The sequence below is a fragment of the Lutra lutra genome, chromosome 1 (assembly GCF_902655055.1).
Source record: "Lutra lutra chromosome 1, mLutLut1.2, whole genome shotgun sequence".
NCBI classification, from domain to species: domain Eukaryota; kingdom Metazoa; phylum Chordata; class Mammalia; order Carnivora; family Mustelidae; genus Lutra; species Lutra lutra.
This window is the reverse complement of record NC_062278.1, coordinates 150,597,378-150,621,240: the sequence shown is the minus strand read 5'-3', so window position 1 is coordinate 150,621,240 and position 23,863 is coordinate 150,597,378. Positions and strand designations below refer to the sequence as shown.

The 23,863-nt window shown below is 41.8% G+C and overlaps 1 protein-coding gene across 1 annotated transcript; it reads left to right on the top strand.

Annotated features, from left to right (window-relative positions):
• The first annotated feature begins 1,519 nt into the window (after positions 1 to 1,519).
• Positions 1,520 to 23,327, top strand: CMTM6 (CKLF like MARVEL transmembrane domain containing 6). Its single transcript, XM_047739097.1, has 4 exons — positions 1,520 to 1,756; positions 12,717 to 12,893; positions 16,659 to 16,757; positions 20,438 to 23,327. The coding sequence occupies exons 1-4, from the start codon at positions 1,619 to 1,621 to the stop codon at positions 20,573 to 20,575; spliced, it is 552 nt and encodes a 183-aa protein (XP_047595053.1). The 5' UTR covers positions 1,520 to 1,618; the 3' UTR covers positions 20,576 to 23,327.
• The last annotated feature ends 536 nt before the right edge of the window (positions 23,328 to 23,863 follow it).

Sequence of the window (23,863 nt, the reverse complement as noted above, 5' to 3'; positions counted from 1 at the left end):
ATCATAAAATAGTGTTCCTTCATATGCTTAGATTTCTCACCAGTATCCTCTGGAGAGCTTGTTACAAAAGTATATTCCCAAGACCCACCCAAATTCAGAAACGTTGGGGGCAGATCTCCAAGAATCTTTGTTTTTAGTTAACTTCCCAGCTAAAAATCCCAGTTTGGGATTCTTACGCATCCCAAAGTTTGTGAATCATGAGCTAAATTCTTATCCTTTTCTAAATTCAAGAAGTAGAGACCCCCTAGAGCACTGTCCAAGTGCACCTTAAGTAAACTGAGAGGGCTGGGAGAACCTGTCCATCTTCTCTCCTCGATCAAAATTTTTAAATATAACTTCCCCTCAATAATTTATCTTGAAAATGTTCAAACACAGAAGAGTTGAATTAAGAAACCACCCCAGTAGTCACCCATATACTACCCTGTTAACATGTTAATGTGGTTACTTTGTCACAGGCTTATTCTTTTATCGTGCTCTCTGCTCTTCCACCTGTCTGATTTTTTTTTCTTTTTGGATGAATTTCAAAGTAAATTTCAGACTTCGGTAATGTCTGATTTGGGATGATGGCAACTTGAAGAATAACAGGGCTGTGAGTCCTTGTAGCCCTGGCGAAAACACGGTGGTCTCATTTCATTGAACACGATGGGTGGCTGCTTGGCAGGACATTTATAAGGCATTTAATCAAAGACAGAGGGTTGATTTGGCCTGGCTGTATAGACAGCCCCCGCAGAGTAGTATCTACTTGTCTCTATTCCTGTGAATGGGGGCTTTTGTTCTGTTACTAGAGGAAGAAAGGGAGATTTGGGACCAGGGAGGAGACTAGATTAAATATGGAAGTAGGTGGCAGCAGTGGCCCCTCCCCTCTTGCATGGATTCTGAGGCTCTGACTGCGAGATGGGTTAGAGGCTGAGGTTTGCTGAGTTCATGTTAGCAACAAGGTTGAGTCAAGACTATGTAGGTCTGCATTCCAGCTACCCCTAACCGCCTGCCCTTGGATATATTCCCCCTCTTGGCCTCAGTTTGTTCATCTGTAAAATGAAAGTAATGATAGTACCTACATTACACTGTTGAGGAGAGGATATGTGTGCCTGACATGGAACCCAATCACCTTCAGTTGCTAAAATATAAAAATATGAATTTCTTAAGTTGAGACAAAATTAACATATATGACTGCGGAAGTTGGTGCACAAGTAAGAGACAAGTAAACTAAATGGTTTTGACAAGCCTGAAAGGAATTCAGAGAGATGCAGGAGGGAGCAATCCTGAAAGTCCTTTCAGACAACGCCCTGCACTCAAAACGAAACCAAATTTCTTTCCTTGCTCTACAAGGCCCCTACATGATGTGGCCTCTGCCTACAACTCCAACTTCCCCTTCTCTCCTTCCTAACTCGGTCCTTAGGACATGCTGTTCTCTTTGCGCGAAGGTTTCCCCCCAAGAACTTCAGTACATTCGACGAGTGACTAAGGCGCAGACGCAGGGGATGGGGTGGGGCTAGAGCGGAGGCGGGGCGGGGCGGAAGCGTGGGCGGAGACCCAGGAAGTGACGGCCCTGCTGGTGGTCCTTCTGGAGTCGGTCAAGTCCGCGGCGCCACCTCTGCGGCCACCGCGTTCCCGGGCGATGGAGAATGGAGCGGTGTACAGCCCCACCACGGAGGAGGACCCGGGCCCGGCCAGGGGCGCCCGGAGCGGCCTCGCCGCCTACTTCTCCCTGGGCCGGCTTCCGTTGCGTCGGCTCGCGCTCAAAGCCTTGCAGCTGGTAAGTCCGCGGCCGGGGTGGGCGAGTCGGACTTGGGGGTAAGGGGTCTGGCTCCGGAGCCGCCGGTCTGCGGGCGTGGGAGGCTGCCGAGCTGCTGCTTCTCGACCTGCTTGTTCAGGAAGCGGCGGTTTCCACACCCCCAGTTCCTTCTCTCTCGGCTGGAAAGGGGGGCGTTACCTCCCGCCGTGGGGCAGCCTTTACACCCCACTCGCACCCCCACTGGGTCTCCGGTGACGACCTGGGCCCCCGAGCGTGTTGCGCGGGTCCAGGAAATGCGTCGGAAAGCCTAGTCAACCGCTTAGACTTCTTTCACTCCATCCTCTGTTACGACCTCCGTCTCCTCTCCCAGTTCTTAGGCTGCATTATCGACCAAAGTGCCTGTATTTAGACTTCCAAGTGCCTTTTATCTTTCCTTGTTCTTGTGGTTTTCCTGGTACGAGCCCGTGGGGGGGGGGGGGCAGTTTAATTTGTTGGTCGAAGCCTTCCGTTGCCACGCACGGCATTGAGATGGGTGTTTCCAGTGAATTGTTTCCTAAGTGTTTTATATTGACTAGAAAAAGAATTACTTCTGAATGAGCAATAATGTGTATACGAAGTACACAGTGAAAAGGACAGTTTGTATTTGCGTGCAGGTGGCAAAAGGAGGGCATGGTTTACCCCTCTCTGAATTTCATTGAGTTTTAGTTCACTTTAGGCAGTAAAGGTACCTTAAACCTCATAGTGAAAATATCAGACATCTTTGGATTTTAACTCCAGTTACACACATACTTACACACTATGTTCTGTTTTAAGCAACGATGAATATTTTCTGCCAGAGGAAAAGTCAGACTGCCTAGAATGTTCCTAAGTTGATTTTGCTTGGTGTTTTTTGTTTTTTGTTTTTTGGGGTTTTGTTTTGTTTTGTTTTGCCTTTAGTCATCTCAAGTAAAAATAGCCAGTTGGTTTCCTTGGGAAGAGCTTAAATTCTTAGAACTCCAATAACCAGAACTTACATTCTTAGAACTCAGATGACCTACTTTTATTAAATTTAAAAAAAATGCTCTCAGAAAACAGGCACTACTTTCTGGTTGTCAAATGATCACATCTGGGAATAGTTTGGAAATCACTTGGAAGCAGGTGAAAGTGTGACCTAGGGAACTGAGAGCGTCTGGCTTTCTCTCTAGCCTGTTTTTAGGGAGTTCCTCTCTGGTAGCCTTTCAGTGATTAACAGGCATCCAGGGCTCCCTTCTGCCATTGTTCCTTTGTATCATGTGCTCCTTATACCCAGAGATACTTCTTTCTGTTCCTTTGTCAGTTCTAACAGGACTTTTTTTTTTTTTTAAGATTTTATTTATTTATTAGAGAGTTGGAGAGAGAACACACGTGGGCAGAGCAGCAAGCAGAGGGAGAGGGAGAAGTAGGCTTCCCGCCAAGCAGGAAGCCCGATGCGGGGCTGGAGCCGGATTTGGGGCTTGATCCCAGGACCCTGGGATCATGACCTGAGCCGGAGGTAGCTGCTTAAACAACTGAGCCATCCAGGTGCGCCTTCACAGGACTTTTAGATATCAGTGATGTTCGTCTAGTGGAGCTGAAATGTATCTACACCAATAGAAGAACTTTTTAGAACAGAAAAGGTTAGTATCTATATCTGAAGTATACTTGCTGCCCTACAGATATTATCAGTATTGGTGTCCTGCCTGTTAAATCTCATTTTCAGTTGTGTTTTTCCTTTCTAATTAGAAATGGCACAGCTGAAGTAAAATTTCTCATTACCTTATTTACAGTTTAATATGTAGTTCCATATCCCTAGACTAGACCTACAACCAGAAATTTTGGTGATAGACTTTTTACTTGAATGGGAGAAAAGGAGGAGATGAATTTGCCTTGCAAGGGTTGTTCCTGCTTGTTCTCCATCATAAGGAGAAGGAGAGAAAGAATAAAAACTAATGTCTCTTCTTGAAATCCATTTACAGGCTTATCTCGGAGTCCCTTCATGTTGGGTTCCAGACCACCACAGTAAAGCGAGTATCACAGTAAAGCCAGTCTAGTGAATGTTTTGGTTTTCCAGTGCATATAAAAGTTATGTTTGCACTATACTACGGTTTGTTAACTGTTCAAAAATAGCATTATGTCTAAAAAATATATAAATGCCTTAATTTAAAATATATTTTTAAATTTTTTTAAAAAGTTTTTATTTATTTATTTGAGAGAGAGAACACAAACAGGGGAAGGAGAGGAGGGAGAGGGACAAGCAGACTCTGCGCTGAGCTCAGAGCCCAGCAAGGAGCTTAATCCCAGGACCCCAAGATTATGACCTGAGTTGAAATCAAAAGTCAGATGGTCAACAAACCAAGCCACCCAGGCTCTCCTTAATTTAAAATATTTTATCACACACACACACAAAAAAATTCCAACCATTTTCTGAGCTTTCAGTGAATTGTAATCACTGATCACATCACCATAGCAAATATAATAATGCATATGTTTGAAATATTGCAAGAATTACTGAAATGTGACACAGAGACATGAAGTGAGCAAATGCTGTTGGAAAAATGGTATCAGTAGACTTGCTTGGCTCAGTGTTGCCACAGACCTTCGATTTGAAGAATGTAATCACCTGTGAAATGCAGTAAAGCGAAGTACAGTTAAATAGATATGCATTTATTTACTTATGGGGGATTTTTAATGTTATAAGAATACTTTCTTGGGGCGCCTGGGTGGCTCAGTGGGTTAAAGCCTCTGCCTTCGGCTCAGGTCATGATCTCAGGGTCCTGGGATTGAGCCCCACATCAGGCTCTCTGCTCAGCGGGGAGCCTGCTTCCCCCTCTCTCTCTGCCTGCTGCTCTGCCTACTTGAGATCTCTGTCTGTCAAATAAATAAATAAATCTTAAAAAAAAAAAAAGAATACTTTCTTTAATATAGATTTTTAAAAATATTTCATTATTGCTTTTGATTTTGATTGTTGTCTTTTCGTTTCTGCTTTGAGTGATGGCCTCTATCTCTTTACAAGAGCGTATATTATGGAGTTACCCAGGAAGTCCCAAGGAAGTTATAATGAAATAAATTAAAGCTGTCGTGCAGCCTGGGGCAATAGGCACAGTCTTCTTTGCCTTAAGTCACATTCTGCCTTTAGATTGTTTTACTTTAAATAACTTGTTTTCTTTTTAATTAAGTAGATTTGCAGAGCTCCAGTAAGGAAACACCTATAATGAAGAAACCCATAGTCAGAAGAGGTACTTAAACTAGGGATGTGCAAGCCCTGTGACATTTTACCCAAAATGTGGTGCATTTCCATGTCTGGGTATGTTATTCTAGACCCATAAATCTTATTAGAGCCTCAAAACTCCAAAAGGGAAAGGAACCTTACTCTAAAACTTAAAAATCAGACTCTCTGGGCTTAGGAAATTCTTAGAGTCCAAAGAGATGGAGTTGGATTTCCGAGGTTCTTTTCACCATTTAAGGTTTTTACAAATCTCTGAGGCGCTGTGGGGTGTGCTGGTACAGAGCTGAACACCAAACAGGTCGAGAGTGGAGCCTACAAACAGGAGAGGTTAGAGATAAGGAGCATAACTAGCTCTTGAGGTTCGTACTCTTGGAATTCTATAGCTGTGTCTGCTACCATTCAGAAAAAACCTTAATTTTGTCAAAGGCTTGTCCAAAACTTAAGCATCCCGTAACTACCATCTGCCCTTCCGGAGCTGAAGAAGAAATACTCAGCTGGAAATGCAATGCCAGGAGTCCTTGCAGTCCTCGTTTATGCAGTTTCTTTCTTTTTCAGTTTATTTTGTCCTTAGGTTGGTCATTATGCACACATACACACACATATTGTCAACTTTTTATTGTTATTTTTGAGGGAGTTTTTATTTTCAGGGGAAAATTGACATTGGGCAACCTAGTTCCTTGCTAGTAAGCTCGTGGAATGATTTGAATATGTGTAATATTCCCTCTGCTACAAGCTGACCTTGTGTTTATGGTACCAGTTGAATGTCCTGATGGCTGCAACGTACTGTGGTTATAATGACTGTTCAGACAGGCAATCACCAGTGATTTAAATTTACCGAATTGTAAAATAATGTTACCGTGTAAGTGCCAAGAAACAAGTCACTGAGAAGTAATTTCTCTTCTATTCGTGCTCTCTTCATTATTTCAGTGTGAAAATTGATCTGTACTAAATGGTAGTGCTCTATTTTTAACCTTGAGGAAGATCCATAAGGTCAGCAAATTATATCTTTGAACCTTTGTGAGAGTAAATATTTGCCCAAGGCAAGAGAGTCCTAACCTAACTTCAGGCTGACAGATTTGTTTACTTGGACTTTACATAGGACTGCAGGTTTTGGTCATAAGTTCATTAATTCACAAATTAATATAATTTTATAGTGAGGCCTTATGATGAATGGCAAACATTTGAAAGTTCTTTTTGTAAGAAATGTTTTAATAGTAGACTCTTAAATGATGGAGACTTCATGTTTACTATAACGACTGTTAATTTTAAGGAAGACTGACGTTTCAGAAGGGGTAGTGAAACTGAAATGAAGAGAAACACAGGGTAGTCACTATCTGAATGTTTAAATCACCAGAACTGTGAGTAAGCCGCGTTTTAGTCACGAAGATTTCCCAAATGTGTTGACCCTAGCACATTGGTTTTAATGTAAAATTTAACAGCAAAAGGGGAAATGCACATTAATCTGATTGTAACTTCCAAAATCCAGTTTTAAGGAAAAACCCAGACAAACATACCTAGTTGTAAAGTGAGCGTAATAAACAGCGTTTCAGTGGCGCGGGGGATGGGGTGGGGGGACCAGCACAGAGTGGGAGTCAGGAGACCTGGGTTTTGGGTTGTGCCTGGCCCCCATGGAACCTCGCTGTCAGAGATTCACTCCATCACCTGTAGACAAAAGGGTGGGAGACTGCCCTCCAAGGACCTCCCAGCTCCAAAGGCTTGACAGTTCCCATAGTTCTGTTTGGGTAAGATTTTATGTCAACAGAAGCAGTCACATTGACTATAATGTTGTTAGGTTCTTAATAGTCAGTAAGCAGTATTTCATGTGACGTCTTCATGTTACTGAGAGTAAAATTATGTACCAGAAAATAATAATTGAGCCTTTCAACTTACTTTTAACATTCATCATGATTTCCTTACCGAGTGACCTTACCTCTCTTATCCTTAACCACTTTGATATTTAATGCTGGTGACTACCCATTTCTTGAAATTATTCCTTCCCTTAACTTTCACACTTACATTTTTTTTATTTTTTAATATAAAAAGTGTTTGTTTACCAAGAAATATATATAAATTAGGAAATACGATTAAAATCAGCGATGCTTCACTACCACCTCACCCCGTCATTGTTTAAATCAGGGATATGGAGTATGTTCACTTGTTTATTGAGGAGTTTTCTTATAAAGTGTTAGACCCCTGTTTCTTGCTTGTCAGGTGTGAGCTGCTCTTTCCCCTCCTACTCCTGAACTGTGATAGTCCTTCAGGCCCCACCCAGTCCTCTGTTCCTCCTGTCTTCCAACCGGCTAAACCAGGCCGGTAATCCCTGTTGCTTTGAAAGCCCTTGCTCCCTGGCCTGATCATCACATAGCCACACCCAGCTTCTTAAACATTTTCCGTCATCGCTCCCCACTCAGGTCAGTCGCCTCATTATCCCTCTGGGGCTTACCATGCAAATTCTTGCCTTCATGAATCTCTTCTTTTTCATCCTCCACCTGAAATGTTCTCTGCCTATCCAGATCCCATGTGTCTCTTGGCCCTGCTTGAGTCTGGCTCTTCCATTTATCCTTGTCTAGCTACTATTAGTCCATGAGAATCCAAGCATTTTCCTGAGATTTTCTGAATCTGCATATAATGGATGGTCAATTAGGAGGTGTATTGTTTTTTTATTGTTTCTTATACACTGATCTTGTTGCTCTATCATTAATGTGCCTATACATTCTACGGTGTTGGATAATAATACTTAAAATGTACTTCAAAAAATTTTTTGTAATTGAGGTAGAATTGACATGTATTAGTTTCAGGTATATAACATAAAGATACTGTAGAGTACTGTGGGAGATTATATAGGAAGGTTTGGAATATCAGACAGATGGGGAATCAGGAGAAAACTTCATACTGAATGTAATTTGTAGTGCTGATTTCTTGGCCTTTAACTGAGAATAGGAGCCAGTAAATGTCCAAACTTGATATTGTACCCCTTTAATCTCTCAGGATGTCCAGGCAGAATCTGCCTCTTAATACTGCTCTGAGGCTTAACTCCTGTTAATAAGTTTGGAACAGGAGTGGTAAGGAAGGCACCAACTGCTGCTAGCTGAGCTGGGTCCTGCCCCTTTCTTACTGAGAATAGACAAGCAGTCTCTATCTCTGCAGAAAAGATTTTATTGTCATATGGCTTACACAGATGAGCATTCCTGATAACCTAATTATTGTGATATGAATGGCTCTTGAGCAACTCGTCTCAGACCCCAGTTAGAGTTTTAGGCTGGTATCTTCTCACAATTAATTGACTTTTATATACCTGAGGTCTATTTTGCAAATTTGTCATAGAGAAACTCCTAAAAGTTGGGTAAGATTTAACACAGAAGCAAGAATAAAACACATGGAATATTAGACATTTAGTATTTTATTTTACTGGAGTCATGTAAAAACTCACCCTGTAATTATAATTACAGGAGACTAAGGAAGTACCTTTACACAATAACTTTCTGAGATTTGTCTTGGTGTGTCACTTTTTATCCTATGGTGTAATAATTGGGAACACCTTACCTAACCTAACATCTGTCTGAAGATGGGTATTTGGGATATGCTGGACTATTTTATGTCTTACTAACTTGTAGGAAATCATAATAATAGGCTCTCTTTTCATCCCTGTATAGATTCTTTTCAGTTGTGTATATATAGGAAATTAGGTATTGCCAGTTGGGGGGGGGAGAAAATCCCTTAGAGACCTTCATACCAATTTAGGTTTGACCATTGTTTTTGAACTTTTTATTTTGAAATATTTATAGATTCACAGGAACTTGTAAAACAAAACATACAGGGAGGCCCTCTGCACTTTGTGTGCATGTGTATGTGTGTGTGACCTGTGTAGCTTCCTAGAGTCACTACCAGAACTGTTCCAGAACTGTCCAGTCACCACAGGATTCCCTCTACCCCGTTACGGCCACACCTTTCCCCTCTCCCCCGGCCACCGCTAATTAGTTCTCCAGCTTTGTAGTTTGTTACTTCAAGAATGCTGTATAAATGGAATCGGGCGGTGGGGGGCGGGGGTTGGGTGCTCAGTGGAGCAGTCAGTTAAGCCACTGACTCTTGGTTTCAGCTCAGGTCATGATCTCAGGGTTGTGAGATTGAGCCCCGAGTTGGGCTTCACCCCAAACATAGAGAATGCTTGGGATTCTCTCTCTCTTTCCCCCAGCCCCTCTAAAATAAATAAACAATTCTTTAAAAACATAAATAAATGGAATCCTGTAGTATGTAACTTTTGAGTTTTGGATTTTTTTCACTGCATAGTTTGGAGATTCATCTAAGTTGTTGCATGTGTGAAGTTTGTTCCTTTTTATTGCTAAGTAGTAGTCCATGGTAGGATATATCATGGTTTGCTTAACCAAAGAAAGACATGTGCATGGTGTCCAGTTTCCAGAGCCATTATTAATAAAACTGTAATGAACTTTCATGTATCAGTTTTTGCACAGACATAAATTTTCATTTTTCCTGGTCACATGCAGAATGTGGGAATGCAGTTGCTGGGTCATACAGCGACTGGGTGTTTAGTTTTTAAGAAACCACTCAGTTGTTTTCCAGAGTGGTGTACCATTGACTGCTGTTTGATGGAAATATTTTGTAGCCTGGGTGGCCCAGTTGGTTAAGTGTTCTGTGTCTTGGTTTCGGCTCAGGTCATGATCTCAGGGTCGTGGGATTGAGCCCCGAATCAGATTCCACACTCAGTGGGGCGTCTACTTGAGGTTCTCTCTCTCTCTCTCTCTCTTCTACTGCCCCTCCCCCACTCATGCTTTCTTTCTCAATGCTCTAAATAAATAAATAAATAAAATCTTTAAAAATGAAAATAATTTGTAGGGTAACATTTTTATAATATGCAACATATCTGCTGATTTTGGTAGCACTCTTGTTGCCATTCATATATCTGGTTGCTTCTACTGGTCTGAGGGGCAAAATGGCATTTCCCAATATGCTTTGATTTAGGTTACCAGTCATTTTGATGGTCTTAATGCTTGAAGGAAACTCCCTTGGCTTTCACAAAACCACACAAACTGCCCAAGTGAACCTCTCTTCTTTCTCTTCCTTCCTATTTCTAGAGAAGAGTTAAATCCCAAATCTGGGCCCTGAATCCTATCTATAGAGAGCCTCTTTTCTTCCTTGTCTTTAGAGCCACCCACCTTATTGGTTTCTGCCCAAGTATTTAAATTCTCTCCTGTATTGAAATTCCCTTCCCTTTGACCTTGTCCACTACTCCCCTATCTGGCCACTCTTGTTACGCTATCCCTCTTGACTCTTCTGGCTCTATCCCACTGCTTTGTCTTCCTCTCACTTTCCACCATGCGTCCTATAATCTCAGCCTCCCTGGTTGACTACACTGCAATGGGCTTGCTGTTGCCACCAGCAGCCTTCTTGTAGCTCTCTGATGTCAGTGTTTCAGTGTTGTTCTTACCTGACTTTTTTTTTTTTTTAAGATTTTATTTATTTATTTGACAGACAGAGATCACAAGTAGGCAGAGAGGCAGGCAGAAAGAGAGGGGAAAGCAGGCTCCCTGCAGAGCAGAGAGCCTGATGTGGGGCTCTATCCCAGGACCCTGGGATCATGACCTGAACTGAAAGCAGAGGCTTTAACCCACTGAGCCACCCAGGCGCCCCCTTACCTGACTTTTAAGTACCATTCATTACCCGTGCTTACTTTCTCTTTGTAAAAATACTTTCTCCTTGGTCTGCTACCTCTTTGGACTTCTGCTCCTAATTGTCCTTTGCTGGTGTTACCCCCTCTGCACATCCCTTGAATCTTGGGTTAGCTCAGAGTTCTGGATAAAGTTGGCTTTCCTCATTCTGGGTGATCTCACTGGCTGATGCCCATGTCTTCATCTCCACCCTAGACCGCTCCCCTGAGCCACAGACCTTATATTCTTTTGCCTCCTAGACACCTCCCTTAACTCTTTCACAAACCCCTCACACATGTCCCCTTTAAAACAGAATATATTCTCTTCCCAGCATGCTTGCCTCTAAAAAAAAGGAGGGGGGCAAAAAAAAACCCTGACTCTTTTTTTCTGCAGTAAGTCCTCAGTATATTAATACCTTATATACAACCGTGGGAGTGCTATTAAATCCCACTTGCACTTAATTGAGTTGCCAGATTTGCTGGACTTTACCATTGTCCATTCAGTACCATTGTCCATTCAGTGCATGGCTTTCTGACCCACGCATGTCTTGAGCACTCTTGCCTCTGCCATTAGTTGACTTGGGTTATTCCCACTACCAATTATACTTTTTATGGTCAAACATTTAATTAAATATTACACAGACTGAAATTAAGTGGGAAAAGGAATTGTTTTTGTGAAAACTAAATTGAATGCTTTGGAAAGTCCGAAAAATAAATTACTAAAGTATTTTCTGTGGAATTAAGTAAGAGTGAGATAACCGTAAAGGGCTAGTAGAATTAGTCCAGATCTAGAAGGATTCTGCACTCTGCTTCTCAAGTGTCCAGGTCTTGCTCCACTTCAACTAAGCATTAGTCTGCAAGTGGTAATAATAGATGATGAAAGTGGTTAATGCAGAAAACATGATGTGGAATTCCAGTCAGTAGGCTCAAAGTCTGAGAAAAGCCCTGTTTCAAAATATTGGTGAATAAAATGCCTTTTTGCTTTAAGTTAAAGTGTTCAAGTCTGCTATCTTTTTTCCTCCCTTATTTGTACCCATCCTGATAAGGGCTTCTGCCACCTCTTGCCTCTCCCAGTGATTGCAGGAGCTGTTCTCCATTATCACTACCCAGCTCACTGTCTTCCCCTGGTTTCTTCCATCAGCTTCCCTATTGGACATCTGCCCCAAGATTGGCCCTTCCCCAGCCCCTTCTCCATGCCGTAGCCAGTGAGAACCACTGAACGCATAAGCCTGAACGTGTCACCTTTACTTTTAAACTCCTAGAATCCAGACTTTTAAAAACTAGAAATCGAGGACATTTAGATCTAGCTTCTGCTTATGCCTCTAGTCTCGTCTCATCGATTTTTGGGTTTTCTTTTTTTTAAGATTTTATTTATTTATTTGACAGAGAGATCACAAGTAGGCAGAGAGGTAGGCAGAGAGAGGAGGAAACAGGCTCCCTGCTGAGCAGAGAGCCCAATGCGGATGCGGGGATTGATCCCGGGACCCTGGGATCATGACCTGAGCCGGAGGCAGAGGCTTAACCCATTGGGCCACCCAGGTGCCCTCATCTCAGCGTTTTTGTGCTGCCATCCCCTTCCTTCATGCTGGGTACCTGAACCATGTTGACTGAACTCGTTCTGTCCATTCAGTGGAGGTGGTGGGATCTGTACGTGCCTTGGGGTGGGAGGGTGCCAGACCTCTAGCCACCAGGTTTGCCTCTGCTCCTTCTCTGCCTGGAGCTTCCTTCCCTGTCCTTCACCGCGGTGCCCCGCCCGCCTCCCCCCTCCACCCCAAAACTGACCCTCCTGTCCCATCAAGTCTCTGCTTTCCTTCAGGAAGCCTTTCTGACCCGCAAGTGGAGGGTCCCTCCTGTGTGCTTTTACAGCAACACCCTATATTTCCCCCAAGTCTAGCTTTTAGCACTTGGTAGTTAATTATTTGAGTCCCTGGATTCCCTTCAAGGCAGCTGTACTGTGAAGTTGTGTGGGGATCAGGTCCAGCCAGTAATCTCGTTTGCTACAGTCTCCACTTCACAGAGTTGAGTGAACAAATGAGTTTTCTGAATACCGGTTTCTGTGGAGAACACTTGAGTAAACCGCTTTGCTTCTTTTGTAGTTGCTGTCCCTGCTGGCCTTTATCTGCGAGGAAGTCGTGTCACAGTGCACACTGTGTGGAGGACTTTACTTCTTTGAATTCGTAAGCTGCAGTGCCTTTCTTCTGAGTCTCCTCATCCTCGTTGTGTACTGCACTCCTGTTTATGACCAAGTCGATACTCCCAAAGTCAAGCAGTCGGTAAGCGTGAAGAAAGTAGAACCCCTTGATGAAGAACATGGCTCTTTTGGAATCTTGTGTAGTTTTGTTACTCAGACAAGTGTTGCTTTTAAAACTCAGTAGCATGAGAAGACGCTCCCCATGGTGCCAGCTCTGCCCCTGAGCAACTCCATTTTTCCTGCCAAGAAGGGGGTGGAAGAGGGGGAAAGTAAAATCAGAAAGGGAGGGACAGATGAGGTCAGGAGTTTACAGTGATTGGTGGTTTAGTCTCATTCACACTAGGTATTTCTTAAAGATTAGGATTTTTGTCACTTCCAATTTCTCATATTTCGGAGCATCCCTCATGGGTTCTATAGTCGTCCATTGTGTTCCTGCTCTACACCAGGCATTATGCGAGACGCGAGAGAGCTAATGTGATGTATTTCTGGAGCTTTTCAGAGAAATCACCACATGATGCTACCTATTTTGTTTTGATTTTTTGTTGTTGTTGTTACGAAAGAAGTTACCAGTAAGTGAATTAAGGCACTTGTTGAATTCATTGTTCAGAAATTTCCCTTTTAATGAAAGTGCACACAAGAATTTTATTTTCACAGGATCAGTGTTGCATAACTTTCTGAAGGCCATCTGCTGGCGCATATTTTTATTTGAGTAGAGTATGGATTTGTGAGATGACACATGAGATGATTCACATGTTTACTGTACTTAAGAATGGAGACGTTTCCTTCCTCAGTAGCACTGGAGCTAATAATAGTGGTTTGTGAAGAATTGTACGTGTCAGAGTTGCCATTCATCTCTCTGAGGGAAAAGATACAAATGAGGGTGAATTTTTAACTGTTAAGAACAAGGGATAACATAGCAATACAAACCAGTAAGATTCTGTTAATTTTTTAAACTAATGGGAAGTAAGCATTGGGTCATATATTAATATAAACCTAAAAGATGTACTTTTTTCTGTATACCCTTGGGTACATTGATACAACATTTTTGATCTTTTTGATAAGAAACAAGATTAAAATATTTTCCAGTTTAATGGTCTAACTAAACAATGTGAAGCATTTATTAAAGGAGCATTTGAAAGTTATTTTTTAAAAAGTCATTTTAGAGTAAGTACTGATATTAAAATGTTAGAGGGGAAAATAAATCAGTTATTTCATTCTAAAACAGCTTTTGTAAATATTTTACTATATCTCTTTTGGGTCTTTTTTTGTCTGTTCATAGGTGATTAAGAGACATAGCCCTATATGTTGTACTTTTCACCTAACATTATAAGGATTTCATGTTTGTTTAAAACGTTTAAAAATCACTTTTACTCTCGCTCTGTTAATGTACCTAAATACTTTCTAATATCAGAGAAGTTTTCTGTTTTATAGAAAATGTTTTGAGAATGTGGTGGTGGTGGTAGTGTCTGGGGGGGTGGGGGAAGATAAGGGGAGATCTGAAGGGTGGGATCTTTTCTATTCCATGCTGTTGAGGCTCAGGTTCTGTTAAGAGTAACAACACCCAACACGAACAGGACATTTATTGTGTGCCTGGCGCCTTTTCTACTGATTAACTCTAATCTTTAGAATCACCTCTGAAGAAGAACTGTTATTACTCCCACTTTGCAGATGAAGAAACTAAGGCACACAGATGTTAAATTATGAATTCAAAGGCATAGAGCCAAGAAGTAGCATAACTGGGATTTGAACTCAGATAGTCTGATTCTAGAATCCATGTTTCTTCAACACCACGTTCTTCTTTTTTTTTTTTTTAAGAGTTTTATTTATTTATTTGACAGGCAGAGATCACGAGTAGGCAGAGAGGCAGGCAGAGAGAGAGAGAGGTGGACGCAGGCTCCCCACTGAGCAGAGAGCCAGGGCCCTCTCAGCGGGATCATGGGGCTCAATCCCAGGACCCTGGGATTATGACCTGAGCCGAAGGCAGAGGCTTTAACCCACTGAGCCATCTAGGCGCCCTAACACCATGTTCTTCTGCCTCAGAATGGTTGTCTTGTTTAATGCCTCCTTGAATATCTCCAGATATTCTCCAGATATCAGTAAATTTAGTTTTATTTGTATGTCACAGATTTGAAATAATATTCAAAGAAATAGGAAAAACAGAGTAGTGCAGAAAAACCACCTCTTTTAGAAGCAAAGAGAAAATCTCAATTTTTTTTTTTAATCTTAAATGCACAGTTGACATATAGGAATTCTGTATTGGATGCCTTATTGATATTAGATTTAGGAGACTGCACCTCAGAAAACTCCGAAAGTATCAGACTTAAAACCCTTTGGAATGGCCATCATTTTACCAGTTTCTCCTGAGTCAAGTGTGCATGTCAAGCACTGGTTTCAGTTGGCATCTGAGAGGAGCCTTATAAGATTATACCTGAGAAAACCCTTGGAAACCCAGGGAGAATTTCATGTCATGAGCTGCATTATGAGGAGATAAGGAAGCTTTGATAGAGTAGATGAACTCAACTTACAAGCTCATTTTGGGTCACTCACTTGGAACAATTGAAAGCAATATGTTACTGCAGAAAGCTTAAGTGTCTAGAAAACATACTCTTGGCATAATTTTATGTAGTTAATGACAGGTGGTTCTTCTGATTCTCTTTTCTAGAGTGCTTTGCAGACACTAAAGTACCCTCAGAGAGGCCTTCCTAACATAGAATACAGATTTTCCCAACTTACAGTGGGGTTATATCCCAATAAACCTGTCGTAAGTTGAAAAATGAGTCAAAGTGCATTTAATGCACTTAGCCCCCTGAACATCATAGCTTAGCCTAACCTACCCTCAGTGTGCTCAGAACACTTACATTAGTATCCAGTTGGGCAAAATCATTGACCACAAAGGCTGTTTGATATTAAAGTATGGACTCATGTAATTGGGTACTATACCAAAAATGACCAACAGCATGGCCAACCGTGTGGGTACGGAAGAGTTGTCAGCGTACCTGTTGTTTACCCTTGTGACTGGTGGGTGGCCAGGAGCCACCGCCGCCGTGTAGCATCACGATGGGGGATCATCCCATACCATGCTAGCTTGAGACAGCATCAAGATTCACAGTTTGGAGCACAGTTTCTCCTTAACGTGTAATTACATCATTTAAAGTTAAAAATCCTAAGTGGAACCATTTTAAGTCAGGGACCATCTGGACTTTGAAAGGGAAGAAAAATTTTTTGTTTCTGCCTTTTGGGTTTTTTTGTTGGAAGTAAGATGGATTTAATAAACCTTTGGCTTTGATAATATCAGTATGTCCTTGAGAAAAACACACACACACACACACACACACACACACACACACATGACCTTTTGGTGGAACTGCTCTTATTAAAAGATTATCTTGTGGGGCACCTGGGTGGCTCAGTGGATTAAACCTCTGCCTTTGGCTCAGGTCATGATCTCGGGGTCCTGGGATCGAGTCCCGCATCGGGCTCTCTGCTCAGCAGGGAGCCTGCTTCCCCCTCTCTTTCTCTGCCTGCCTCTCTGCCTACTTGTGATCTCTCTCTCTGTGTCAAATAAACAAATAAAATCTTAAAAAAAAATAAAAATAAACAAAAGATTATCTTGTGATGTACTTTGAATACACCATGTCCAAAGTGTGGATAGTGTTCCTTTATGGCCGGGGTTGGTGGGGGGTGTTAGTGAATGCCAGACTGATGGAAAAGTTAGAAGCTGAAGTATGTAGGTTTGGGCTATATGAAAATAGACACAGAAAATACTGTGTTGCTGAAGTTTTTTAAAAATAAAAAACAAAAGTATTTGTTTCTGTCAACCTAACTGTGTTCTTTATGCACGTTACAGGATTTTTATCTTACTGCGGGAACAGGATTTGTGTTTTTGTTGGCATCCATCATTTTCATTTCCACACATGATAGGACCAAAGCTGAGATCGCTGCAACCGTGAGTATCTCATATTTCGAATCCTTGCTTAGTTTTGTTTCCTTAGAAATATGGAACTTGGAAAGTTCTTGCCAAGTGATACAATATGGGAGAGTAGTTTGTCTTGTAACTTATTTTTTAGCGTAATTTTGAATAGAGGACCTAAGTGCAAATAAATACGATAGCCCTAGCAATCTAGAACTCGTCTTTAGAATCTAGAATAAAAACCCATTTACTCCACTTATGAACATGTCACTGCTAATGGAAGTGGTAGAATTGACTTCGTTATCCTATATTTTTCTACTTTGCAGTCCAGAAAAAATACACCTACATGCCATGCCCTGTTCAAGGTGTAGAGAACACATGAGAGAAATGATCCAAAGGTTGAGTCTTTATAATAAAAGATAGATAAATAAATGTCTTTATCTGGAAGCCTTGGGGGAGGGGCAATTTTTTTTTTTTTTTTTTTTTAAGAGTTCAGTATATTCTGGTTTTTCAAAAGGTAATCCTGCACATATTATATGACACCTTCAGACCTTCAGAGGACCTGGGGCAGCACCCTGTAATCCAACATATTAATATTTCTGAAGCATGAATATTCACAGTAAAAAGGATGAAGACTCTAAGTAGTTTTACCTCATGCCACTTTTGAGCCCAGTAAATTACGAAAACTTCACTTTTGTGGGTTTTTGGATTTGAGAATGACAAATCAGGGCTCATGCACCCGAATTGGTGCTGGTCTTATGAACGTGAGTAACTGATAGCTGTGGAACAAATCCTCTTATAAGTCAGCTGGGTTCCAGTTAATCCTCGTCTCATGGCAAAAGTGAAGTTATAATTAATTGACTTGGCAGCTAAATAGATCATTAAAACTATTTTTAATTACAGAACAACTCCGTAGGAGTTCAGAGCCTTGCATGGTTCTATCTACCTGTTCACAGGAGTGCTGTTTACAAAGTACACATGTAAAGCAAGTGTAAAACAAAACAAATTAAATTAATGCTGAACTTTGACTCATTCCAGCCACAAGTAGTATTTCTGCATGGGCACATGAACCAATGGGTACATGAAGAGAAAATCAGTTTTAATAGACCGTTATGGTTAATTTCAGTTTATATACATATTTTTATTGTGGAGGAGTATGGTAAGAGTGATCAGTAAAATGTTTTGCAGTGTGGATATGTATTACTAGAAAAATCCTTGGAGGGGGTGCCCCTGGTTGGCTCAGTCAGATGAGTAGTTGACTCTTGGTTTTGGCTCAAGGTTGTAAAATTGAGCCCTTGCCTTGGGCTCCGAGCTCAGTGGGGAGTCTGCTTGAGATTCTCTCCCTCTGCTCCTTCCCCAGCTTGCTCCCTCTCTCTCTCCCTCTCTCTCTAAAATAAATAAAATTTAAAAATCTTTTTTTTTTTTTGTCAGAGAGAGAGAGAGTGAGCACAAGCAGGCAGAGGGAGAAGCAGACTCCCTGCTGAGCAAGGAGCCCAAGGTGGGACTCGATCCCAGGACCCTGGGATAATGACCTGAGCTGAAGGCAGCGGCTTAACCAACTTGAGCCACCCAGGCATCCCTAAAATAAATAAGTCTTCAAAAAATAAAATCCTTGGAAGAAATGAAACAGAGTTGAGGAAAATTGAGTTGAAGGGGGAAAGAGAGCATGGCATGAAATTCTGAGCTATTAAAACAGCTTATTTGTGTGTTACAATTAGGTGATGTGTTAGATTATCACAGTATTTCGATTTCATTGGATATATTTAAGAGTTAATGGTAGTTTAAAAACTCCGTATAATATGCTGGAAATTACCTTTTGCAACTGTTTAAATTATGAAAAAAATTGCAGACTAAAATGAGTGAGGGAAGCCATTTAAAAAAAAGAAATTGAAGTATGTGAGCAAAAGATCTGGACGATCATTTGTCTGGATGTCCTGCATGGCCCAAAGCTCTCAAGGTGATCAGGGATGGCTTCACAGACACGGTGATATCTGGTCTGTCCTTAAAGCATGTGATATGTTTGTCAGGCAAATAAGGGGATAGATACCAAGATACCATCAAGCCAAAATGAAGACTCCAGAGGGGAGAAGTGACTTGGGTTTGGAGATGGAGGATTGGTAATTAATTGTAGGTTGGACAGATGTGCTGGGGCTGTTTGGGTGAATTAGTGAATTTGGAGTTGAGTTTGCTTTACAGTGGCATGAGTCAGAATGCATATTCTTTAGGAGAGGGGTTGGGAGTGAAGGGTCAAGAAACTGGAGCAGATGACAGCAAAATGTTAAAAATCTAGAACAGGGGCTCCTGGGTGGCTCAGTCGGTTAAGCGTCTGCCTTCGGCTCAGGTCCTGATCCCAGGGTCCTGGGATCAAGTTCCACATCAGGCTCCCAGCTCAGCTGGGATCCTGCTTCTCCCTCTGCTACTGCTCCCCCTACTTGTGCTTGCTCTTCCCCCCTCTGCTCTCTGTGTCAAATAAAATCTTTAAAAAAAAATCGAGAGCAAAGTGCTGGTTACCAGAGGGGAGGTGGGTGAGGGGATGGGTGAATGGGTGATGGGGATGAAGGAGTGACTTGAGATGAGCACAGCGTGGCATACGGAAGTGCTGAGTCACTGTGTTGTACACCTGAAACTAATATTACACTGTATGTTAACTAACTGGAATAGGAATAAAAACAAAAAACAATAATATAATAAAAATCATGGAGAGATGGGGTGTTAGAGGTGGAAGGGACTTTAGCCATCACCTGCATCCATTTTTCCTTTTTACAGAATAGTTCTTTGCCCCATTTCTTTAAGAGTTTTGCTAGTGTAGATCCCTTCTTGACAGAACTCTCAGAATGTTTGATCATGTTAGAAGAGTACAATGAGGAAGTTATTTAAGGAAGTTGGAGTAGGTCATGGTGTCATGTTGCTGTGTCATTACAGTGTGACAGTTAACTGGAAAATGGTTTTTAGGTAATGTAACCTAGACGTATCTTGAAAATAGAGTTTCTGTTGATCAGTCATTGGATAGTGATTACTTCTTGCCATTTTCACCTATGCTCAGCTCCCTACTCACATAGTTCCGTTCCCTCCTCTGGGGTCAGGCTAACCATGGCTAATAATCTTGTGTTTTGTATCATTTTATAGGATTTTGTTTTTCCTCTGTTAAACTTAGTATCACAGGTTGACACCCCACACATACACATGCACACGTAAGACAGGACATCTCTATTTTGCGAAACTTCAACTGATAGCCATTATTCTAGAATTTCTTTTTATAACATCTTTTTGATGCCCTTAAAAAGTCCTTTATTACTAGGATTAAGAATAATGTGTATAAGATAGGGATGCCTGGGTGGCTCAGTTGGTTAGACATCTGCCTTTGGCTCAGGTCATGATCCGGGGGTCCTGGAATCGAGTCCTCTGTGAGGCTTCCTGCTTAGCAGGGAGTCTGCTTCTCCTTCTCCCTCTGACCCTCCCCGTACTAGTGCTCTCTCTCCCTCCCTGCCCCCGCCTTGTGCTCACTCACTCAAGTGCTCTCTTCGCTGTGCACGCACGTTCTTGGTCTCTCTCTCTCTCTCTGCGCACGCTCTCTCTCTCAAATCTTAAAAAGTAAAGAATGTGGATAAAATTGGTGAATTGTCTCGCTTGTATAAAACACTCTCAGGGCCAAGTAGGAAATGGGAGATTATATTCCAAAATCTGTCACATAAATCCTTGCTCTTTCTTCACCTCAGGTGTTTGGATTTCTAGCAAGTATTATGTTCCTGTCTGACTTTGTCATTATGTTCTTCGAGAGACGACAGGAGTCCCAGATGAGGAAACCAGAGGCTGCCAGGAGCGCAGGGGCCCTCACAGAACCCCTTAATGCTTAAGGACTCTGGGGACCGGGTGTTAAATAAGGTATTGACTGCGTGTCGCCTGAGCCCTGGCCGAAGCTCATGTAGAATTTGTGTAATTGTTAAACCACTTCTTTCGGAGAGCAAGGGGAAGGACAGGAAGGCAGTTTTATTAACTTTTGCCTATGTGTCAGTCACCGCAAATTAGGTCAGTTTGTTTGGGTTTAAAAAAAAATTTTTTTTAAATAACAGTTAAAACTTCTGTCACATGAAATGGTTCTGCTTTTTTGTTTTGGAGGTGAGGACAGTTTCTTTAAATCTCATAGTTCAACTGATTCTGATTTATTCTGTCATTGTTAACTAGGCCTAGCTTTCAAATTAAGACTGTACAGCCAGCATAATTAAGTTTATCAATTTAGAAATTGTTTTATTTTTAAATTAATTTGTTTAGCCAGGAGTTTTTTAGGTTTGGTTTTTTGTTTTTTTTGTTTTTTTGATGATCAGATAAAATTTAATGTATATTTAAGAGATCACTATTTAAAATATTGGACTAGGGGTTTTTTTTCCCCTTAAAAATGTAATACCCGGGCTTTACTGTATGTCAGCCTTAAAATGATATTGTTTAACATTTTAGGATAATTATTATTAACTCTTTCTGAGACCTTTTATAGCCTAATAGAAACTGTATAGGAGGTGTTGGTATTTCGTATATATAAAAGCAACAACATCAGAAACCCCACGTTTATACTGCACTTTGGTGGTTGGTGATAAGCAAAAAAAAAAAAAAAAACCAAAAAAAACCAACCCCCCCCCCCCCCCAAAAAGAACCAACAAACATTATAAAACACGTAGAAGAAATGGAAGAAACTCTCATGGCTAAGGACCAAAGATAAAGAAGATACACTTTTTGCACCATACAGTGAAAGTAATTATAAAAACAGTCTTCAACCACTTACCACTGTCTAAAGAGATAAGTTTATACTATGAGTTCGAAATTGGTCCCTTCCCTTACTGGCATATAGTTATTTCTACTGAAGTTAATACAGCTCTGTAGGTCCCATTAAGTGTTTTCCTTGAAGGCTTCCCTCTTTTTAAGACCCCAGCCTTTGATTTTTCTTCTATTTGAGATTCACCTTGTTCTGTCTCTTTATCCCCATGGTCCATATGCTGCTTCATCATCTGACAGAGGTGAGCCTCTAGCTCCAACTCTTGCTTGATGGCGGTGGTCTTTAGGTGGTCCACAATTTGGGGCCCTTTTAATTGCATAGTATATGTAGCAGGATCTTTCGGGTTTTTGTTCCCACGTTGGGCATTTCTCTAACCTCTCTTTGGGGGAGCCCTTCTTAAGGAAGTGAGGATCTAGCAAATCCCACCCCAGTGAATACTGATGATGGTGTAAGGGAGTAGTCAACCCATTCTCAAGAGACACTTCATAACTGGTTCTGATCATTTGGGACAATTGTCTCTTGCTGGCAGGCTGTCTTAGAGACCACCAGACAAGGCACTCAAGATCAGACCTTTCTGACTAAGTGGTTTGCAGAATAAACCTGTCTTGTCCTCCTCTTGGATTTTTGACTCCGGATGCTAGAGTTCAGGCAATGAGCCCAGCATCTGGTGTCCTTCAGGACTTCGGTGGCGGTCTCCTGGGCTAGCCGGCCTGGGTTTTCTATTGGAAGGAGTAGAATCATGTTTCCAGTGAGACAATTTAGTGACCCTGCCCTTTTTAAATTTCTCATTTGTGTGTTGTCAAGGTGGTGAATGTGGTGATCAGAATTCATCATTATGGCCAGACACAGCCTCTACTCTGTCTTCACTGACTCAGGACCTTAGCCCTTTACCAGAGCTTGGGTGCCAGCTGGTACTGATGGTGTAGTCACCGCTGCCTCCCTGGGAGGCAATGAAACCGATCACTGATGCTGTCGTTACTGGGCATGCCATCCAAGAGAGGAGAAATAGCCTTGGTCTGGGCTCCAAGAATGAAGAGCAGTGCAAAAACAACCCTCTTCTGGTCAGCACGTTCTGGAATTTCCCATCTAACTGTACCACTGTCATTTGAAATACCGTCTAGACCCAGCTGGGTTTCACAGCAAGTAGTCTGGGCTACCTCTGCCCCCCCCACGCATGGACTTAGTTGAGGTTGATGGACATGTCCCCGCCGGCCTCACACATGGAGCACGTTGACATTGAGCTTCAGCTCTGCTTGCTCTGAGGCTTTGTTTCCATTTGTTCGATTGGGGCACGAGTGGGCCTCATAGCTGCCACTTAATCCTTCCTTTTTCAGAAAGATCATATATTCACTAGTATTTTTGGTCACTCTAGAACTTTTCTTCATAGTGGTTGTTATGGGACCCGTGACTGATAGCCTCCCTCTTCTATTATAGAAGGAATGAGAGGAAAAAGACCATGTGGAAAATTAAAAAGTTTTCAAGGAGAACTTGGGACCAAAACCCCTTCTATGTCCAAAACAGGGCACACTGAATAAACCGAAGTTTAACATAATTTTTTATTAACAGCCATATTAGACTTAATTTGTTATATTTTATACAAATAAACTGTTTAGAGTGGTTTTTAAAAATTATAAGGGAAATGCACATACAGTATAAAAAATTTTATAATTGTTGTACTTAAATTATGTTCTGTTTGGGGACTGGGAAATGTATTTTTACATTGTTTACGGCCAATTGCTTTTGTATTTATCGATTTAAATCCTGTGTGTCTTCTTTTTTTTATCATCTCTCTCAATGTCAAATTTTGTAGTCTTTTTAAATAAATCCATTTTATTGTCTGACTTTGTAGTTGTTTCATTATTTCAGAATCCTGATGCTCAGGGTGCCTGGGTGGCTCAGTCAGTTAGGAGGCTGCCTTCAGAATCAGGTCCTGATCCGGAGTCCTGGGATCCAGCCCCACATCGGGCTCCCTGCTCAGCGGGGAGTCTGCTTCTCCCTTTGAGTCTCCCCACCCCCGCTCTTGCTCTCTCTCTCTCTCCCCCCCCTCCTTCAAATAAATAAATAAAATCTTTCAGGAAAAAAAAAAAGAAGCCTGATGCTGAGATGAAACCTTTTTCCAGAATTCTAGGAATTGTCTCCAAAAATGTGGTAAGTCCCTGTGTAGGACACTGAACTGTGGGTCCACCCAGGTATGGGGCATAGGCAGAAAAGAAGCCCTCTTCCTACCTAGGGGCTGCTTCTCTTGTTGCCAAGACAGAACACACCTTCAAACAGTATTTTTAGGGCGCCTGGGTGGCTCAGTGGGTTAAGCCGCTGCCTTCGGCTCAGGTCATGATCTCAGGGTCCTGGGATCGAGGCCCTCATCGGGCTCTCTGCT

Bases quoted from the DNA above. Each gene is read 5' to 3' on its own strand.
- CMTM6 (XM_047739097.1), top strand. From the start codon at position 1,619: ATGGAGAATGGAGCGGTGTACAGCCCCACCACGGAGGAGGACCCGGGC. The intron at 1,757-12,716 runs GTAAGTCCGCGG...CTTCTTTTGTAG, and splicing joins CGCTCAAAGCCTTGCAGCTG to TTGCTGTCCCTGCTGGCCTT. The intron at 16,758-20,437 runs GTGAGTATCTCA...TCTTCACCTCAG, and splicing joins AAGCTGAGATCGCTGCAACC to GTGTTTGGATTTCTAGCAAG.